Here is a 19,161-nt window from a genome sequence, read left to right on the forward strand (position 1 = left end):
CAAAAATCATTGTCTCATTTAACACAGAAGTTGTTCATGTCATTGACAAATGCGTGACGTTCCAACATACATAATTGTTGCTTTACTTTCCTCTTACTCGTTAATGTAAACAAAAACATTGGCCAACATTCATGTCAAATATGATATTTAATGTCAATAAAGTTGTTAGGGAAACAGCAGATTGGAAAACAACGCCATTTGTCAAATCATATTTGGCTACGGATACAGGTTCAGAAAAATCAGTGAAAGTATTCTATGAGAATCAATTGCCTTTATGGAAGTTACAGTAAAGAGTATTGTGTATTTTATTTTTTTAACTGTGTACTACACGTTCTTTATATCAGTAATATTTGTAATATATATATATATATTATATATGTATATATAATATATATATATATACATACATAATTTTTTTCCAGAAAGTCATTATTCAACATGTACCACATGCTACTGGTTATGAGGATCCTATTAGGAAATTTCTATCTTATTCCAGTATAATAAAAATATTTCTTCTGAGCAGTTGGTCTATATGAACTGATCTGCATACAACTGACCAGACTTGCTCTGCAGTATTAGGAAGATTAGGACCAACTCTAGGTATAGTAGGGTTTTTAATGGTATAATTTTTTGCTAAATCAGCCTCATTGTTGACTTCTTTTTATCTCCTTTTATTTTCCTCTCTCTGTTATGCCCAATACAACTTATTTTACTATATTCTTATAAGTATGTTTATTCTGGTTTTATGAATAAGGTAAGGCGTAAAAATAGCACATCTTTTTCCAGAGCTATTCTTATATTGACGGGGTTGAGGGTAAGTTTGGGTTGACCTATTTATTTTCAATGAACAAAGAGCAATTAAAAATGGAAGGGGAAGTATAAGGGAAGGAGGACAAAATTTTAAACTACACATGAATCTTTTTTTGATAACTTGTCTCAATCAAGCTAAAGGAGGAAGCAACAGAGGAAGAAATGGTGGAATTAGAGTGCTGTAAGCTGGTCTGTTGATTAGAAGAAAGGAAGTCATATCTTTTTGGTTTTAATTGTAGTATTGAAAGAGCCTTTAAGGTCATCTGCCTAATCTAGCTGCCCTCTGATTCTTGAATCTCCCCTGGGGTATTCCTCCATGCAGTCATCCAGCCTATGCTGGAACATCTCGAACAACATGGAACTCATATGTCCTATACAGCTGTGCCTGTGGCAAGATGTCTCTTGTCTTAAAGCTACAGTTTTTCTCCAGGTAATTTCCATCCATGGTCCTAGTCCCCTTCCCCTGGAATAACACTAAACAAATTCAGTGACTTTTTCACATGACCTCCTGACAGCCTTTCAAATGTTTAAAGGCGGCTTTAAATTTTTCCCTACTTATAGGCTAAGTATCTACAGTTGTTGCTTGTTCCATCCCTGTGCTTTCTTCTAAGACTATCACCGAAAAAAACTCCCCCAAAGTCTGCATTCTCTTTTAACAAAATTGGTAGATGGGCAATTCCACAGCATTTTGTTACAACAGTCTCTTCATGACATAGTGGTTAAGAATGCTGGCTCAGGAACAAGATCTGGATTGTACCCCTTTCATTAACTTTCTGATCTTGTATAATTTTTTAATCTTAAACTTGACTATTCTCATCTATAAAGTAGGCATTAAAATAGTATCCACTCTGCAGGGATGTTGTGAGAATTAAATGAGATAATACGTGTAAAATGCTTAAATGCTTACTATGTGCCAGCTGCTCTCTTAAGTCTTAAGACTCAATCTTAAGTCCTTTTACTTACTATTGCATTTAATCTTTTTGATAAGTTTATGAGATGGGCTACTGTTTTCATCCTATTTTTTATTTGAAACTGATTGTGTTGGAGATCTTTTATTGATATTTGCTCCTCTAGATTCACTTTTATCCCTTCACCATCCAACACTGTGCACCAGGAGGGGGAACTATGTGGACAACATGAAGGGCTTCCTTAACCTCTGACTTCTGTTGGGTTGGACCGCTGGTGAACACTGGCAGGAGATCAGAAGAGCAAGAAGAGTGAGGTCAGGTATTTATTACTCTATGCAATTGCTTCCTCTGTCAAAGATCATACTCTTTTCAGGGCAGTCATCTTCACACACCTCTCCCACTATTCTCCCTCTCTTTCCTTTACTTCTACGTATGGTAATGGGGCACTGTCACAAAGCCTCAGGGTTCTGTACTATCTTTTGTGGTTTTCCTACATCCTGTCCACTGCTTTGAATATAGTATCTTCATTAAACTGTCTTCAAGTTGCCTAATTTGAGAGGTCATCTGTTTCCTACCAGTACCCTAACTGATACACTGAGACACAGAGAGGTTAGGTAAATAGCCCAAGATCCCAAAATGGCACAGTGAACAGTGGCAGGGCTAGGACAAAAATCCAGGTAGTCTACCTAAAGACCAGGCTCCCAATCACTAAGTTGTACCTCCCTTGCCATGTAGTAAGTGAATAGTAACTATGAACTCTCTCACATATGTGTATTGTTTTAAAAAGACACCAATTGTACTTGAACATTTGTTACTTTTTTTAAAATTAATTTATGTATTTTTGGCTGTGTTGGGTCTTCATTTCTATGCGAGGACCTTCTCTAGTTGTGGCAAGTGGGGGCCACTCTTCATCGCAGTGTGCGGACCTCTCACTATCACAGCCTCTTTTGTTACGGAGCACAGGCTCCAGACGCGCAGGCTCAGTAGTTGTGGCTCACGGGCCTAGTTATTCTGCGGCATGTGGGATCTTCCCAGACCAGGGCTCGAACCCATGTCCCCTGCATTGGCAGGCAGATTCTCAACCACTGCGCCACCAGGGAAGCCCCACATATGTGTATTATACAAGGTTTAGGCCAGGGTCTTTTGTATTCTCACTGACATCAGTGGGAAGTTGGAGACACAACAGAGAAGTTAATTATGTTAAAATTTATTTTATGGTATTTGAAAACATCTTTATATAATCTTGTCTACCCAGAGATCTGGTGAAAGATGACCATTTTTTTTCTGGCTTTTTATTTTGCAGCTTTATTATATCAAACATAAACAGTATAGTACTTGTAAGACATTTCTTTCATACAAAAACGTGTAAGACTATTTTAAATTCATAGTCAGGAACATAAAACTCTTTTTGCTTAGATCTGAGTAAGTATGAAGAAAAAGGGAATGGTCATTAAATTCTGAAGCAGTTGGAGAAATGTTCACTGAAGTGCTAGAACTTGATGTAGGCCTGAAATAAAGAATAAAGATTTAGAAATGTAGAAGGGTGAATGAGAGAATGAAACAGGCAAGAGAAATGATGTGAAACTGAACTGAACAGGAAGGAATGTATGTAAACATGATTTTTATTCCATGAGGCACAGCATTCCTTCTAAAGGAGTAGTAGAGTTATGGTTTAGGGCTGTAGGTAGAGGCTGTACAGGGTGACCTTGAACAAAAGGCTAAGGACTTTTATCCTCTAGGCATGGGGTGTTTATCAAATATTGGGGTGGCATATTTTGGTAGGAGAATGAGGGAATGAAATGGCCAAACAAGGTGTTGGGATCAGTGCATTCTAGCTGTAAGATGAATTAAACATAAGAAAGATTGGAGGTAGAGAGTCCAGATTAGGTTATTATTTTAGTAGAGTGGGGATAAAGCAAAAAAATATTAATGCTGTATTGAGCGAAAATATCAGAAGGTAATTTTCCAAAAGCATGACAGAATAGAGAGAGAGATAGTAACTGGTAAGAAAGGGTTGCAGAAACCTAACTTACAGTGGGTGAAAAGAGAAGCCCTCTCTCAGAAGATGGTATTGAAGAGAGGAGAGCCTTCCAGGCCTAAATAAAAGCAAACGGGAAGTCCATCTTCAGGCAAAAGTCTGATGTAATAGAGGAATGGGTAAAAGTAGCATTATGCTCAAGTGGGAAATTGCAAGACATGAGGCCAAAAATTGTCAGAGGCCTTGAAGAAATGAAGTCAGATAACCGCTTACAGTTGGCAATTTAGGCTGTCATTTACTTTCTTTTTTTGTTGTTTTTTTGTTTTTTATTTTTTTGAATATTATTTATTTTTTTATACAGCAGGTTCTTACTAGTTATCCATTTTATACATATTAGTGTATACATGTCAATCCTTATCTCCCAATTCATCACACCACCATCCCCTGCCACTTTCCCCCCTTGGTGTCCATATGTTTGTTCTCTACATCTGTGTCTCAATTTTTTCCCTGCAAATCAGTTCATCTGTACCATTTTTTCAGATTCCATATATATGCATTAATATATGATATTTGTTTTCTTTTTCTGACTTACTTCACTCTGTATGAAGTCTCTAGATCCATCCACATCTCTACAAATGACCCAATTTCACTCCTTTTTATGGCTAGTATTCCTCTATATATATGTACCAAATCTTCTTTACCCATTCTTCTGTTGATGGGCATTTATGTTGCTTCCATCTCCTGGCTATTGTAAATAGTGCTGCAATGAACATTGGGGTGCATGTGTCTTTTTGAATTATGGTTTTCTCTGTGTATATGCCCAGTAGTGGGATTGCTGGATCACATGGTAATTCTATTTTTAGTTTTTTAAGGAACCTCCATACTGTTCTCCATAGTGGCTGTATCAATTTACATTCCCACCAAAAGTGCAAGAGGGTTCCCTTTTCTCCACACCCTCTCCAGCATTTGCTGTTTGTAGATTTTCTGGTGATGCCCATTCTAACTGGTGTGAGGTGATACTTCATTGTAGTTTTGATTTGTATTTCTCTAATAATTAGTGATGTTGAGCAGCTTTTCATGTGCTTCTAGGCCATCTGTATGTCTTCTTTGGAGAAATGTCTATATAGGTCTTCTGCCCATTTTTGGATTGGGTTGTTTGTTTTTTTAATATTGAGCTGCATGAGCTGTTTATATATTTTGGAGATTAATCCTTTGTCCGTTGATTCATTTGCAAATATTTCTCCCATTCTGAGGGTTGTCTTTTTGTCTTGTTTGTAGTTTCCTTTGCTGGGCAAAAGCTTTTAAGTTTCATTAGGTCCCATTTGTTTATTTTTGTTTTTATTTCCATTAATCTAGGAGGTGGATCCAAAAGATCTTGCTGTGATTTATTTCAAAGAGTGTTCTTCCTATGTTTTCCTCTAAGAGTTTTATAGTGTCTGGTCTTACATTTAGGTCTCTAATCCATTTTGAGTTTATTTTTGTGTATGGTGTTAAGGAGTGTTCTAATGTCATTCTTTTACATATAGCTGTCCAGTTCTCCCAGCATCACTTAGTGAAGAGACTGTCTTTTCTCCATCGTATATCCTTGCCTCCTTTGTCATAGATTAGTTGACCATAGGTGCATGGGTTTATCTCTGGGCTTTCTATCCTGTTCCATTGATCTATATTTCTGTTTTTGTTCCAGTACCATATTGTCTTGATTACTGTAGCTTTGTAGTAAAGTCTGAAGTCAGGGAGTCTGATTCCTCCAGCTCCACGTTTTTCCCTCAAGACTGCTTTGGCTATTCGGGGTCATTTTTGTCTCCATACAAATTGTGAAATTTTTTGTTCTTCTTCTGTGAAAAATGCCGTTGGTAATTTCATAGGGATGGCATTGAATCTGTAGATTGATTTGTGTGGTATAGTCATTTTCACAATATTGATTCTTCCAATCCAAGAACATGGTATATCTCTCTATCTGTTGGTATCATCTTTAATTTCTTTCATCAGTGTCTTATAGTTTTCTGCATACAGGTCTTTTGTCTCCCTAGGTAGGTTTATTCCTAGGTATTTTATTCTTTTTGTTGCAGTGGTAAATGAGAGTGTTTCCTTAATTTCTCTTTCAGATTTTTCATCATTAGTGTATAGGAATGCAAGAGATTTCTGTGCATTAATTTTGTATCCTGCTACTTTACCAAATGCATTGATTAGGTCTAGTAGTTTTCTCGTGGCATCTTTAGGATTCTCTATGTATAGTATCATGTCATCTGCAAACAGTGGCAGTTTTACTTCTTCTTTTCCAATTTGGATTCCTTTGATTTATTCTTCTTCTCTGATTGCTGTGGCTAGGACTTCCAAAACTATGTCGAATAATAGTGGTGAGAGTGGACATCCTGGTCTTGTTCCTGATCTTAGAGGAAATGCTTTCACCACTGAGAATGATGTTTGCTGTGGGTTTGTTATATATGGCCTTTATTATGTAGAGGTAGGTTCCCTCTAAGCCAACTTTCTGGAGAGTTTTTATCATAAATGGGTGTTGAATTTTGTCAGAAGCTTTTTCTTCATCTATTGAGATGACCATATGGTTTTTATTCTTCAGTTTGTTAATGTAGTGTATCACATTGATTGATTTGCATATATTGAAGAATCCTTGCATCCCTGGGATAAATCCCACTTGATCATGGTGTATGATTCTTTTAATGTGTTGTTAGATTCTGTTTGCTAGTATTTTGTTGAGGATTTTTTCATCTGTGTTCAGCAGTGATATTGGTCTGTAATTTTCTTTTTTTGTGATATCTTTGTCTGGATTTGGTATCAGGGTGATGGTGGCCTCTTAGAATGAGTTTGGGAGTCTTCCTTCCTCTGCAGTTTTTTGGAAGAGTTTGAGAAGAGCATTGTGGTGAGAAAAGATGCTTGATATGATTTCATTTTCTTAAATTTACTGAGGCTTGATTTGTGATCCAAGATGTGATCTATCCTGGAGAATGTTCCTTGCGCACTTGAGAAGTGTAATCTGCTCTTTTTGAATGGAATGTCCTATACATATCAATTAAATCTATCTTGTCTATTGTGTCATTTAACGCTTGTGTTTCCTTATTAATTTTCTGTTTGGATGATCTGCCCATTGGTGTAAGTGAGGTGTTAAAATCCCCCACTATTTTTGTGTTACTGTCAATTTCCTCTCTTATAGCTGTTAGCAGTTGTCTTATGTATTGAGGTGCTCCTATGTTGGGTGAATATATATTTATAATTGTTATATCTTCTTCTTGGATTGATCCCTTGATCATTATGTAGTGTCCTTCCTTGTCTCTTATAACATTCTTTATTTTAAAGTCTATTTTATCTGATATGAGTATTGCTACTCCAGCTTTATTTTGAGTTCAATTTTCATGGAATATTTTTTTCCAGCCCCTCACTTTCAGTCTGTATGTGCCTCTAGATCTGAAGTGGGTCTCTTGTAGACAGCATATTTATGGGTCTTGTTTATGTATCCATTCAGAGAGCCTGTATCTTTTGGTTGGAGCATTTAATCCATTCACGTTTAAGGTAATTATCGATATGTATGTTCCTATTACCATTTTCTTAATTGTTTTGGGTTTGTTTTTGTAGGTCCTTTTCTTCTCTTGTGTTTTCCACTTAGAAAAGTTCCTTTAGCATTTGTTGTAGAGCTGGTTTGGTGGTGCTGAATTCTCTTAGCTTTTGCTTGTCTGTAAAGCTTTTGATTTCTCCATCAAATCTGAATGATATCCTTGCTGGGTAGAGTAATCTTGGTTGTAGTTTCTTCCCTTCCATCTCTTTAAATATGTCATGCCACTCCCTTCTGACTTGTAGAGTTTCTTCTGAGAAATCAGCTGTTAACCTTATGGGAGTTCCCTTGTATGTTATTTGTCATTTTCCCCTTGTTGCTTTTAATAATTTTTCTTTGGCTTTAATTTTTGTCAATTTGATTACTATGTCTCGGCCTGTTTCTCCTTGGATTTTTCCTGTATGGGACTCTCTGTGCTTCCTGGACTTGGGTGCCTATTTCCTTTCCCATATTAGGGAAGTTTTCAACTGTAATCTCTTCAAATATTTTCTCGGGTCCTTTCTCTCTCTCTTCTCCTTCTGGGACCCCTATAATGCAAATGTTGTTGCATTTAATGTTGTCTCAGAGGTCTCTTAGGCTGTCTTCATTTCTTTTCATTCTTTTTTTTTTATTCTGTTCTGCAGCGGTGAATTTCACCATTCTCATTCCAGGTCACTTATCCATTATTCTGCCTCAGTTATTCTGCTATTGATTCCTTCTAGTATATTTTTCATTTCAGTTATTGTATTGTTCATCTCTGTTTGTTTGTTCTTTAATTCTTCTAGGTCTTTGTTAAACATTTCTTGCATCTTCTCGATCTTTGCCTCCGTTCGTTTTCTGAGGTCCTGGATCATCTTCACTATCACTATTCTGAATTCTTTTTCTGGAAGGTTGCCTATCTCCACTTCATTTAGTCGTTTTTCTGAGGTTTTATCTTGTTCTTTCATCTGGTACATAGGCCTCTGCCTTTTCATCTTGTCTATCTTTCTGTGAATGTGGTTTTTGTTCCACAGGCTGCAGGATTGTAGGTCTTCCTGCTTCTGCTGTCTACCCTCTGGTGGATGAGGCTATCTAAAAGGTTTGTGCAAGTTTCCTGATGTGAGGAACTGGTGGTGGGTAGAGCTGGCTGTTGCTCTGGTGGGCAGAGCTCAGTAAAACTTTATTCCACTTGTCTGCTGATGGGTGGAGCTGGGTTCCCTCCTTGTTGGTTGTTTGGCCTGAGGCGACTCAACACTGGAGCCTACTCAGGCTCTTTGGTGGGGCTAATGACAGACTCTGGGAGGGTTCACACCAAGGAGTACTTCCCAGAACTTCTGCTGCCAGTGTCCTTGTCCTCATGGTGAGACACAGCCACCCCCCGCCTCTGCAGGAGACCCTTCAACACTGGCAGGTAGGTCTGGTTCAGTCTCCTATGGGGTCACTGCTCCTTCCCCTGGGTCCCGATGTGCACACTACTTTGTGTGTTCCCTCCAAGAGTGGAGTCTCTGTTTCTCCCAGTCCTGTCAAAGCCCTGTAGTCAAATCCTGCTAGCCTTCAAAGTCTGATTCTCTAGGAATTCCTCTTCCTGTTGCTGGACGCCCAGGTTGGGAAGCATGATGTGGGGCTCAGAACCTTCACTCCAGTGGGTGGACTTCTGTGGTATACGTGTTCTCCAGTTTGTGAGTCACCCCCCCAACAGTTATGGGATTTGATTTTATTGTGATTGCACCCCTCCTACCATCTCATTGTGGCTTCTCCTTTGTCTTTGGATGTGGGGTATCTTTTTTGGTGAGTTCCAGTGTTTCCTGTTGATGATAGTTCAGCAGTTGGTTGTGATTCCAATGCTCTCGCAAGAGGGAGTGAAAGCACATCCTTCTACTCTGCCATCTTGAACCCTTGACCTCAAAGATGACCATTTTAAGTTTGTTTTCTGTTTGGTTTTATAAATGACTTCTGGTTAGTTTACCACTAATGGTGCTGAAATTCCTGCAGGTAGATTACATCACAGAGGCTCTTTTTCTGTATCTTACATTAGATCTGGTCCTGTAATAATAATGTTCTAAGAAGTGTGGGGTACTACATTCATGGTCTGAAATGTTTATATTTAAACAAGTTACTGGATCATAAAATCTCATAAGCATAGCATTCCAAGGTAGACATGCATTTGCTACCAAAATGCTACGTTTTATTTGTGGAAAAAATGAAATACACCATTTTCTTTTTTTGTGTGGATAAAGTGAAATATCAATCAATTATTTAAAATTAATACAAATAAATAATCTCAGAATTTCTTTATTGTTATTCTCATGCTTGAGCTCTTAGAAGTCTTATCTCATGGGGTATGTTTGTATCTTTCTAGAAAAATTAAATTGTGACATATTGTATGTTAGGAGACTTCAGGTATCAGTTAACACCTTCTGAGTTGCCTAGGAAATTTTACCATAGCCCTCACAGATATAAATGTTCTTATTTAAATTGGTTGTACTGGAATGTCTTTACTTTCGGAAGACAGAAAGTGAACAATAAACTATATGGCAAGTGTTTACCGGGAAAAAATTAAATCAGCCGAACATGTTTACTTACTGTTGTACTTTTTTTGTCGTTATAAAAGAAAAGTGTAGTTCCTCTCAGCTCTGTCCAGTAATGTTTATAATCCTGTGGGAAAGAAATTGTAAGCATCATTTCATTATGTATATTCAACTATTTTCCTATTGATATTTCCCTTTGTAACTTCTTAATTGCTGTGTGATATAATATTCTTCTTTCTCCTGAGATAAATCACCTACTTTTTTATTGCTTAATTTTACATTTAATTCCTGGTTAAATCCTTCACAAATTTTAGTATGAGGTGTGCAGTAGGGATGTAATTTGATTTGTGTTTAAGTAAATTGTTTTCCAAAACTTTCCTCATTGGTTTAAGATGCTTGACTTTTTGTGCACTTTCAGTGGAAACTTGCACCTGTAAGAGGGGCCATATAAGGGGCCAGGTTGGGACAAGCATTTAACATCTACCTTCCAAGGCAGTTGAAAAGATTGAATGAAATAATACATATAAATCACTTAGCATAGTACATGGCTCATAGTTTAGGTTCAATAAATAGAATATATTTATATAGATCAAGGAAATATGAGCAATTGCTAATGATAAAAATAACACAAAGCTGAACTTTGAATTCAAATTTTATTCATATGTTGAACATTTCATAATTAATATGTTCACATTATTATGAGTTCTATAGAAATATAACTTTTTAAGTTTAAAATATTTAAATAACCTAGTAAGACTCAATCAAGTGAAAGTCTATTTAGATAAGAACTTACATTTTATGAAGATTTGCTGTATTACAAAAGAATGGCAAGGGGGGCGTGGTTAAAACATAAAAAAAAAGAAAATCCTTCAAATCTGAAGACTTTCCTTCATACCCAGTTCTTTGCAAAAGTGTGTTTTTAAAAATTCCAGTCAGTTTTATAGACATGTTGATCATTGCTTCCTTTAGGGTTTAATAAGCTGAATTTTCACAACACGTTGGATTATCTTGATTTATATTGAGGGTTAATGTAAGAAAATCAGGTGAAGAAATTTTTTCTTTTGCTTATAAATGTGAAGACACTCATATGTTATGGTATTTTGTGTCTCTTTGATAATGACATATCAGTTATTCTTTTTTTGACCACCAAAATGTTTGTCACCTCTTTAGAATTTATAGACTTATTTTCTCAAATAATGGGAACTCTATAACCCATCTTTCTTTTATTTTCCTTGGCTCTCAGGAAGTTCAAGATTAAATTCATTCTGAATTACAGCAACCATCTTTCTCATGTTCTTAATAGAACTATCTTCTCCCTTTGTCTTCATGGCTGATAAGGTGCTATATTAGCTTTTGCTGTATAACAAGCCACCCTAAAACTTAGTGGACTAAAACAGCAAGCATTTTATATTTCTCCTCATTCTGTGGCTGGCGGATGATTCTTTGGATCTGGGTATACTTGGCTGTGACTTAATGGTCTAAGGTACCCTCATTCGCTTGCTTGGGGACTTAGCTGGGAAGGCAGAATAACTAGGTGTGGTACAATAAGAAATATATTTAGTCTTTGTCTCCTAGTTCCTGGCATAGAGATCCTAAAACACTTGGAATTTCCTAAGTAATAGGAGTGCTTTTGTTATTCATAGTGAACCCTTTTACATCATACCTGAATTTTTACTAATGAGGTAACTTAGGATGGGACTCCTAGATAGCTTCAGGATGGGACTGGTCACCAAAAGAGCAAATGATTAGAGGGTTGGAACTTTCAACCCTACCTACCAACTTCCAGCAAGGAGGAGGTGGGCCTGGAGATTATGCTCTATAAAAACTCTTGAACAACAAGACTTGATAAGTTTCCACATGCCAAAAGGGTGGTGTACCCCATCTCCACAAAGACAGTAACACCCATGCTTGGGATCCTTCCAGACCTTGCCCTCTTCATCTGGATGTTCATTTGTATCCCTTACCAGTAAATGTAAGCAAAGTGTTTTCCTGAGTTCTGCGAGCCATTCTAGTAAATTATGAAATCTTGGGAGAGGGGCATGGGAACCCCTGATTTATCACCAGTCAGTCCGAAGGACAGGAGATCTGGGACTTGTGGCTAGCGAGTGAAGTAGGGGGTAGTCTCGTGGGATTCAGCTCTTAATTAAGCTAGGGGGTCTGCACTAAATTTGGGTAGGTAGTTAGTATCAGAATTGAACTGAAGTGTTGAACACCTAGTTGATGTCCAGAGAATCAGAAAAGTGGTTGTTGGTGTTGGAAACCACTCTACTGAGACAATTGGAATCACACTCCGTGCAGTCTCATCTTCCAGTCAGCTGGCCTAGACTTTTTCACTGCTAGCAGAAGAATGCTCAGGGGTAAGAGAGGGCAAAACCCAATGTGCAAGTACTGTCTAATCCTCTGCTTTTGTCACATTTACCAAAGCATGATCCAGATTCAAGGAGCAGAAAAACAGACTCAGCTTCTTTATGGAAGGAGCAGAAAAGTCACATTTCCAAGGGGAGTGTATATAGTGAGATTTGAACAAACTGATAGTAGTCCTGCAGCAATCTACCTCAGGGGTAGAGTTGGAACATGGAGCACAGTTTCTCTGTCCAAGCCCTGTGATCTTTCCACTTCATCCTACCTCCCAACAGAGAGCTGACTATAATGTAATGTAATGAACATGCTGATGCCTCCTGAATCAAAAATGGATTACCAAAGAAAAGAAAAATTCAAAGGGACATAGGATTGAAGGATTAGCCAACAGATGGTCCCCAAAGAAGCAATTGTAAAACTGGGCAAAGAGCTTCTTCCTTTTGTCTGAAATCCAGATGCCAGTATATACTTGACACATCTCTGAGTCAAGCAGTTCAATAAGGCAAGGGAACAAACCTTAATTTCAGCCACAGCAGAAGTCTTTTCTTTCCTTATTTTCACATAGGATACAAAATGTTAATGGCATTAAAATAGCCCTTTGCCTGGTCTCTCCACTGCTTTCTTTCTCCCTCCAACCTATCCTGCAGGGTGCTGCTAGAGAGAACCACCTCCTCTGCAGAGGGTAGGATTGAGTATCTAAGAGGTGAGTCTGCGAGGCAGGAAGCTCAACTCAACGCCTTCTTGTCTTCTCTCAGTTCAGCCTGCCGGGACAGAGTGGGTGTTCTACTCTGTTCCCTGCCATGTGGCAGAGGGCCTCCAAGATGGGCACGCTGTGACTCTCAAACTGCATTAGTGACTCATGGTAGGTCAAGCCTACCTATATCTGGGGTAGAGTGTCAGCACAGTTTTGGCCTTAAATCTAAACCACTATCAATAGATTTTATTAATAATAAAAGTAATGAATTGATCTTCATTTGTGTGATTCCTGTGTCTTAATTTCCACTTGCTTTCAAACTTGGGGGAGGAAAAGTCCCAACAAATGGGTATAAAAAATGTGGGCTTCCCTGGTGGCGCAGTGGTTGAGAGTCCGCCTGCAGATGCAGGGTTCACGGGTTCGTGCCCCGGTCCAGGAGGATCCCACATGCCGCGGAGCGGCTGGGCCCGTGAGCCATGGCCGCTGGGCCTGCGTGTCCGGAGCCTGTGCTCCGCAACGGGAGAGGCCACAGCAGTGAGAGGCCCGCGTACCGCAAAAAAAAAAAAAAAAAATGTACAGGGAAGGGGAAGTGGGAGTAACTGCTAATGGCATTTCTTTTCAGAAACTTAAACATTAAACTTAAAACTTAAAACATTAAACAAACATTTTCAATGTTCTAGAAAATGTTCTAGCACTAGATAGTGGTGATGGTTGTACAGCTTTGTGAATATATTAAAAACCAGTGAATTGTAATGATAATAATAATTATTATGTGTCTCCTGTGTGAGAGCTCAGTGTTAAGGGACCAAGAATAGAAGTATGGAAACCAGCCTCTTACTACATAAATGGCAAATCCTCAGAGTTGTTGAAGGATTGAATGGAATAATGATGTATGTAGAGCACCTAGGACCTGGGACATAGCAAGGGTTCCATCAATATTGGACAGTGGTGGTGGGGAAGCATTACCTCATCACTCACATTATTAACAGGTACTTTGCATATTTTATTATCCATATAATAATACTCTTTCCACATGGTAATTTGTATGTGTGTGTGAGGGTAATGCCAACTAAAAATCTCTAAAATAGATCTCTTTTAATAGGATTATGTACAAGTAGGAGAAGATATTTTGTAAACTAGGATAATGAAATCCATTGTCATTCCTATATAAAATCACCCTTTCATATTGTCTTAAGTAAAAAGATAGAAAACTGCATTGAGAACTTTGGCTTGAAAAAGTTGCTAACCTATACTATGATTAGGCAGGTGTTCTATAAAAACCATGAAAGTGTATAGTCATTCTGTTGAAAAATACTTGAACTTTCTGAGAATTGACTTGAGATGAAATAATAAAACAATTCAATTTTATCTCGGAGCTTTTAAAAAATCATCTCTCTTTTAAAGGCTTTTACATCCTTCTCTAATGCTAAGTCTCTCAATGCAAGGAGGAAGTCAAGATTACACAGTATTTTGGAACTAGGATGGGAGTGAGGGAGAGTGGGGAGGAGATTGGAATGGAGGCGTATTGGTTTGAGAACTTAGTCACGGGTTGTGTAGTTTTATTGAAGTATGGCGTCTAAGATAAAGTCCAAACCCGAGAATTTATGATTCTTAGAGGAAAAGAAAACAAGAGAAAAGCCTGCAGTCAAAGCCTACCACCCTGTTCATCTTCTTTATTAGCCTCATTAGTATTAACCTGCCACAAGACAGAAAACTAAAATCACTAATAGCAGTCCAGGTTTATTGCACTCGCTCTTTATGTACATGCAGACATGCATCTGTGCTCCTGTGAAAAATTACAGAGGTGTTCAGCCATGAGAGAATGGTATGAATTGCCTAGGGTTAATGAGGGAAAAATGGGAGCGTTACTGGTAAACAAACATATATATTCATAGAAAGCATTAAGGAGGGTTTATTAAATGGGGGAAGAAGCAAGAACAAAGGCACTGAGTTGAGGAAAAAGCAACCTGGAGGAAAAGGAAGATTCCAAATGTCAGTAGGCCCTGTGGACACTAACCAGAGCCAAGAACAAATCAAACTTATATTTAGTATGCAGAGACCTGCGGGTCACAGGCTTGATTTAGTTTCTGATAAGCGCTCCTGAAAACCGGTATAATCGGAGTCATCTATCAATATCAATCTAAATGACCAACATCTAGGTATATATTTATATCTACAGAGATACATAGCTATTTTAAAAATTAATTTTGAAGGGCAGACTTTTGGATTAAATACACTGAACACAAAATTTCTTATTTTTAAGCAATCATTTGTATTCAATTGCTGAAGTAAAAAAATGTACCGAAATAGGCCTCTTGAATTTCTCGCTAAGCTTCATAATCATTAGATGACCTTGTTCGTAGACTTTAAGGTCACTATCTCATTTTCATTCAATTAAACAAATGTTTTTGAAAGTCTACTGAGCTTACTGTTGAGCTCAATGTGATAAAGAATCTAGTGATTAGACATCCCCAACCTTTAGAAACCCACCACCAAATGGAATTAGAACTTTAGTTTGAAAGGCAGCATTATGTCAAGTGCTTTGCAATAAAATCCAAGTTAGGCCCCTTAATGGTGAGGCACCTCGAACTTAAACTCTGTGAACAACAATTCACTCATCTTGAAGTAGATAAAATAATTTCTACCCAGAAGGATTACTGTAAAGATCAGAGTGATAGGACATTAAGAGCCTAGCATATCTTCCATATGGCAACACCTCAAGAAAATATACCCATTTTAATCTAGTCTATTTGATCATTACAGCAACCCATTCAGTTATGCAAGGGAGTAATTACCCATTTTACAAAACAGGAAACAGATGAAAAGTGCTGAAGGACTTGCCCAAGTTCTAAAGTAGGACTGATACTTAATATCTCCTGGCTCCCAGTGCTCTTTCTGGTGGATGTAACTAGGAAAAATGGGTTACAGTGCAAATCCAGTTAAGTTCCTCTCTAGCCCCTGTCCCAAATAAAAAGCTTCCATTTTTTTTTCTTGTGAATGAATAAAGTGCCTTTGCTTAAAGAAGGATGTTATATAGTGGTCTCCAAAGTGAGGCACTTAAACCTCGGAGGCATGCAAGATGATCCCTCTGGGGAAGAAACGTTTAGAATGTCTAATTATATTTCATTTATTTCATTTTTCTTAATTCCTTTTCTGCATATAGTTAGTAATTTGTTTGGACTAGTAGTACAGGAGTACATATATATAATTTCTAAATAAATTAATATTCTTATATTAGAGATCTGTGTTCTAAAATGTTTTCTTGAAAAGAGTGTTTTATTTTAAAAATTTGGAGATTACTAGCATAGAGAACTGTTTGAGAGCACAACTGAACCCTAAAATTTTTCTAAATGAATTAGCGGCAGTTAGAGGACTAGTCAGAGAAATGTTATTTTAATGCTATTATGATGATCATATTCTATGTTCAGGCTAATTAGAAGACATATTACATACAGTGTTTTTAATTATAGCACATCATAGTTTGAAGACTGTGAGATGTTGCCCAAATGCTCTCTTAGTTCAAATAGTTCCAGAAAACTGAGAATTTTCCCCATTTGTAAGAACTGTGATGCCATTGGTATCTCACTGTAGCATTGAATAGCTTTTATTATCTAGTAGATCTTCCTAATCATCCAGAATTCTAGTATTGTGGGTTAAATAAATCTTCCCACATTTTTTCCATAAAGATTATATACTTTTAATGGGTTCTTGACCTGGGCTCCATGGACCTCTTGGAATTGCATTTAAAATGGTGTATATTGGAACATTTTCCTGGGGGCAAAGCACCTTAATTCTTAAAAGTGTCCCTGTCACAAAAATAGCTAAGAAACCTCTCAGCATGTAATCTCCTTATAGAACAGGTTACTCCTCAGTTATAATTTTTCTATCTTGAATTCCTTCAGCAGAGACCTCACTTAATATTCTGTAGAGGCTCCCAACTTCCTCCTGTCCCTCAGATCGAAAGGTGACATTCTTTATACCCTTGGCTCAACTCCCTTTCAAAGGTTCCCTGGCACTTTGCTACCACTTGCCTAGAAGTCCGACTATTTTTCCTTAGCTTTTTCTCATTGCTTCTGTTTTCCAGCACTCTAATTATCACTGTGGCTCTCCTTTGAGCCTGATTACTTGTGGATTCAAAACTGATTTTAGTATGTTAATAAGAATGTGATGAATAATAAAATGGAAGGAGAATGAATCTAATCTGTAGTATGAGCCAGGTGTTTTACATATATTATCCCTTTAATCCTTGAAATCACCTTGTTAGTAGACATTACTGTCGTCCTCTTGATCTATTCTCCCTGATATATAAGTAAGAGATACTTTGCTATGATTTCATCTGAAATATTTGCACCTATAGTTTATTCTTTTCATTTCAAGGCATGCTTTCCAAGAAAAATTAGACCAGCATTTGGGTAAGTGAGTCATCACTCCTTACTAAACTAAATCTCATGAAGGTAGGGTTTTTGTATTTTATTCATATTCTCCAGAACTGAGTGTGGTACTTGGTACATAGGAAACACGTAATATACACTGCTTAAATGAATTAATTGACTAAGCACCGCTGCATCCCAGGCTTTATACCTTGAGAGGTAACTCATATTCTCTCCATCTTACAGTTGAGGAAATTTAGCCTCAAGGAGATTGAGTAACTTGTATTAAATCCAGGCTATAAGTGGCAAAACTATTAGGTAAAGACATGTTTTACTGACACCCTAAAATCCTTTTTTTTTTTCTGCTAACCATACCAAGGGATTGCCTTTTTTAAACATTAAAAGGAACTCAGTATCAGAAACAGTTATTATAAACACTTTGGAAAAAATTCAGTGAATAGTCAAATTTAAATTACAATCTAGAAATTTCTTTTTCCCACTCCCCTTTCCTGGCAAAGTGTAATAATGTAGGGGCTTCCCTGGTGGCACAGTGGTTGAGAGTCCGCCTGCCGATGCAGGGGAAACGGGCTCGTGCCCCGGTGCGGGAAGATCCCACATGCCGCGGAGCGGCTGGGCCCGTGAGCCATGGCCGCTGGGCCTGTGCGTCCGGAGCCTGTGCTCCGCAGCGGGAGAGGCCGCAACAGTGAGAGGCCCGCGTACCGCAAAAGCAAACAAACAAACAAAATAACAACAACAAAAAAAGTGTAATAATGTAGCTAACCCATAGTAATAAGATTGAATTCATTTTAAAAGCATATAGGATCAACTAAAAAATGTTCCAATGTAACTGACAGATATTACTAATACCTGTTTAGCACCCATAACAGAATACAAATTACCATGTCTTTACTCTCCAATAGTAAGTAATCTGATTATATATGCAAGAAATATGAATGTGCTATTACAGATATTTTTACATACACACATTTTCTATAAGCATTAATAAATCCTCAGAAAAAATATTTTTATAATTATTATTAAACACTTCTTAAGGCATTTCTCAAAACACTATTTTTTCTAGTTTCAATTAATATTAACATTTCATAAAATTTGACCTAAGTTAATGATTTCTTTTTTCTTTAGTAACAGACACTTTCAAGTTTATTTCTCTCATTCATTTCAAATTATCCACAATTAGTATTTCAAAAGCACTGATTTTAAGTAATTATAAGTTTTCATTTTTATGTTTAAAAAATAAAGAATGCTTTGTGAATTTTCTTAGAGTGAATGTATCTATGTAGCTTAATGTACATCTACCAATAGAGCACCCTAAGTAGTATCTTTTAAAATCACTATCTTGAACATTGTCTTAGAACATATAACTATACACAATGTTAAACAGTATCAATTTTATCATTTTCACAATTTTTTTCAAAAGTTTATCATAAAAAATAATTTGATCATTATTTGTAAGCTTCAATCAACTGCAAATGGGAGCAGAAGGTTTAATTTCAATCATAGTATCATTTCATCTTAATAGTACTTGTCATCATAGTAGTAAATTGTAGAGAAAATATAGAGACATTTTATCTTCTAAGCTAAACTCTTCTGTGATGTTTAAATAAATTCTTTAGAAATTTAGGAATTTTTTTACATTAGTGACAACATTAGAAGCTTATATATATATACATATATGTGTTTAAGCCATATGTTGTATTTAAATTATGCAAATTGGAATCATATTTCTGACCTCAGGGAAGAGGATTCAGTCCCAGCAGAGACAAGAAGGCTCTTGTCACATCATATCACCATAAAATAAATTTTATATTAAGACAGAAGTTTCTAGTTTAACATTATCATCTGTGGACTTACCTGGTATTCTGACCGCTTGACTAATAAAAAACCTTCAAAGTACAAGGGTAGAGCAGTAATCTTTGACCTTTCTTGGAAGATCCTGCGAGGGGCTGGTTTTGGGGGCTTCTTAGCCATCAT

The 19,161-nt window shown here is 37.1% G+C and overlaps 1 protein-coding gene across 1 annotated transcript in view; it reads right to left on the reverse strand.

Annotated features, from left to right (window-relative positions):
* The window catches only part of STAP1 (signal transducing adaptor family member 1), a gene marked incomplete at both ends in the record, with an annotated part of 38,297 nt that extends 19,136 nt beyond the window's left edge, over positions 1–19,161 (reverse strand). Inside the window, 2 exons of the mRNA XM_081249538.1 lie at positions 9,803–9,874; positions 19,042–19,161. Of these exons, the coding sequence (XP_081105664.1) occupies positions 9,803–9,874; positions 19,042–19,161 (192 nt within the window). The remainder of the gene's footprint in view (positions 1–9,802; positions 9,875–19,041) is intronic.

This window comes from Mesoplodon bidens, assembly GCF_964165515.1.
Source record: "Mesoplodon bidens genome assembly, chromosome: 1".
Lineage (NCBI taxonomy): Eukaryota > Metazoa > Chordata > Mammalia > Artiodactyla > Ziphiidae > Mesoplodon > Mesoplodon bidens.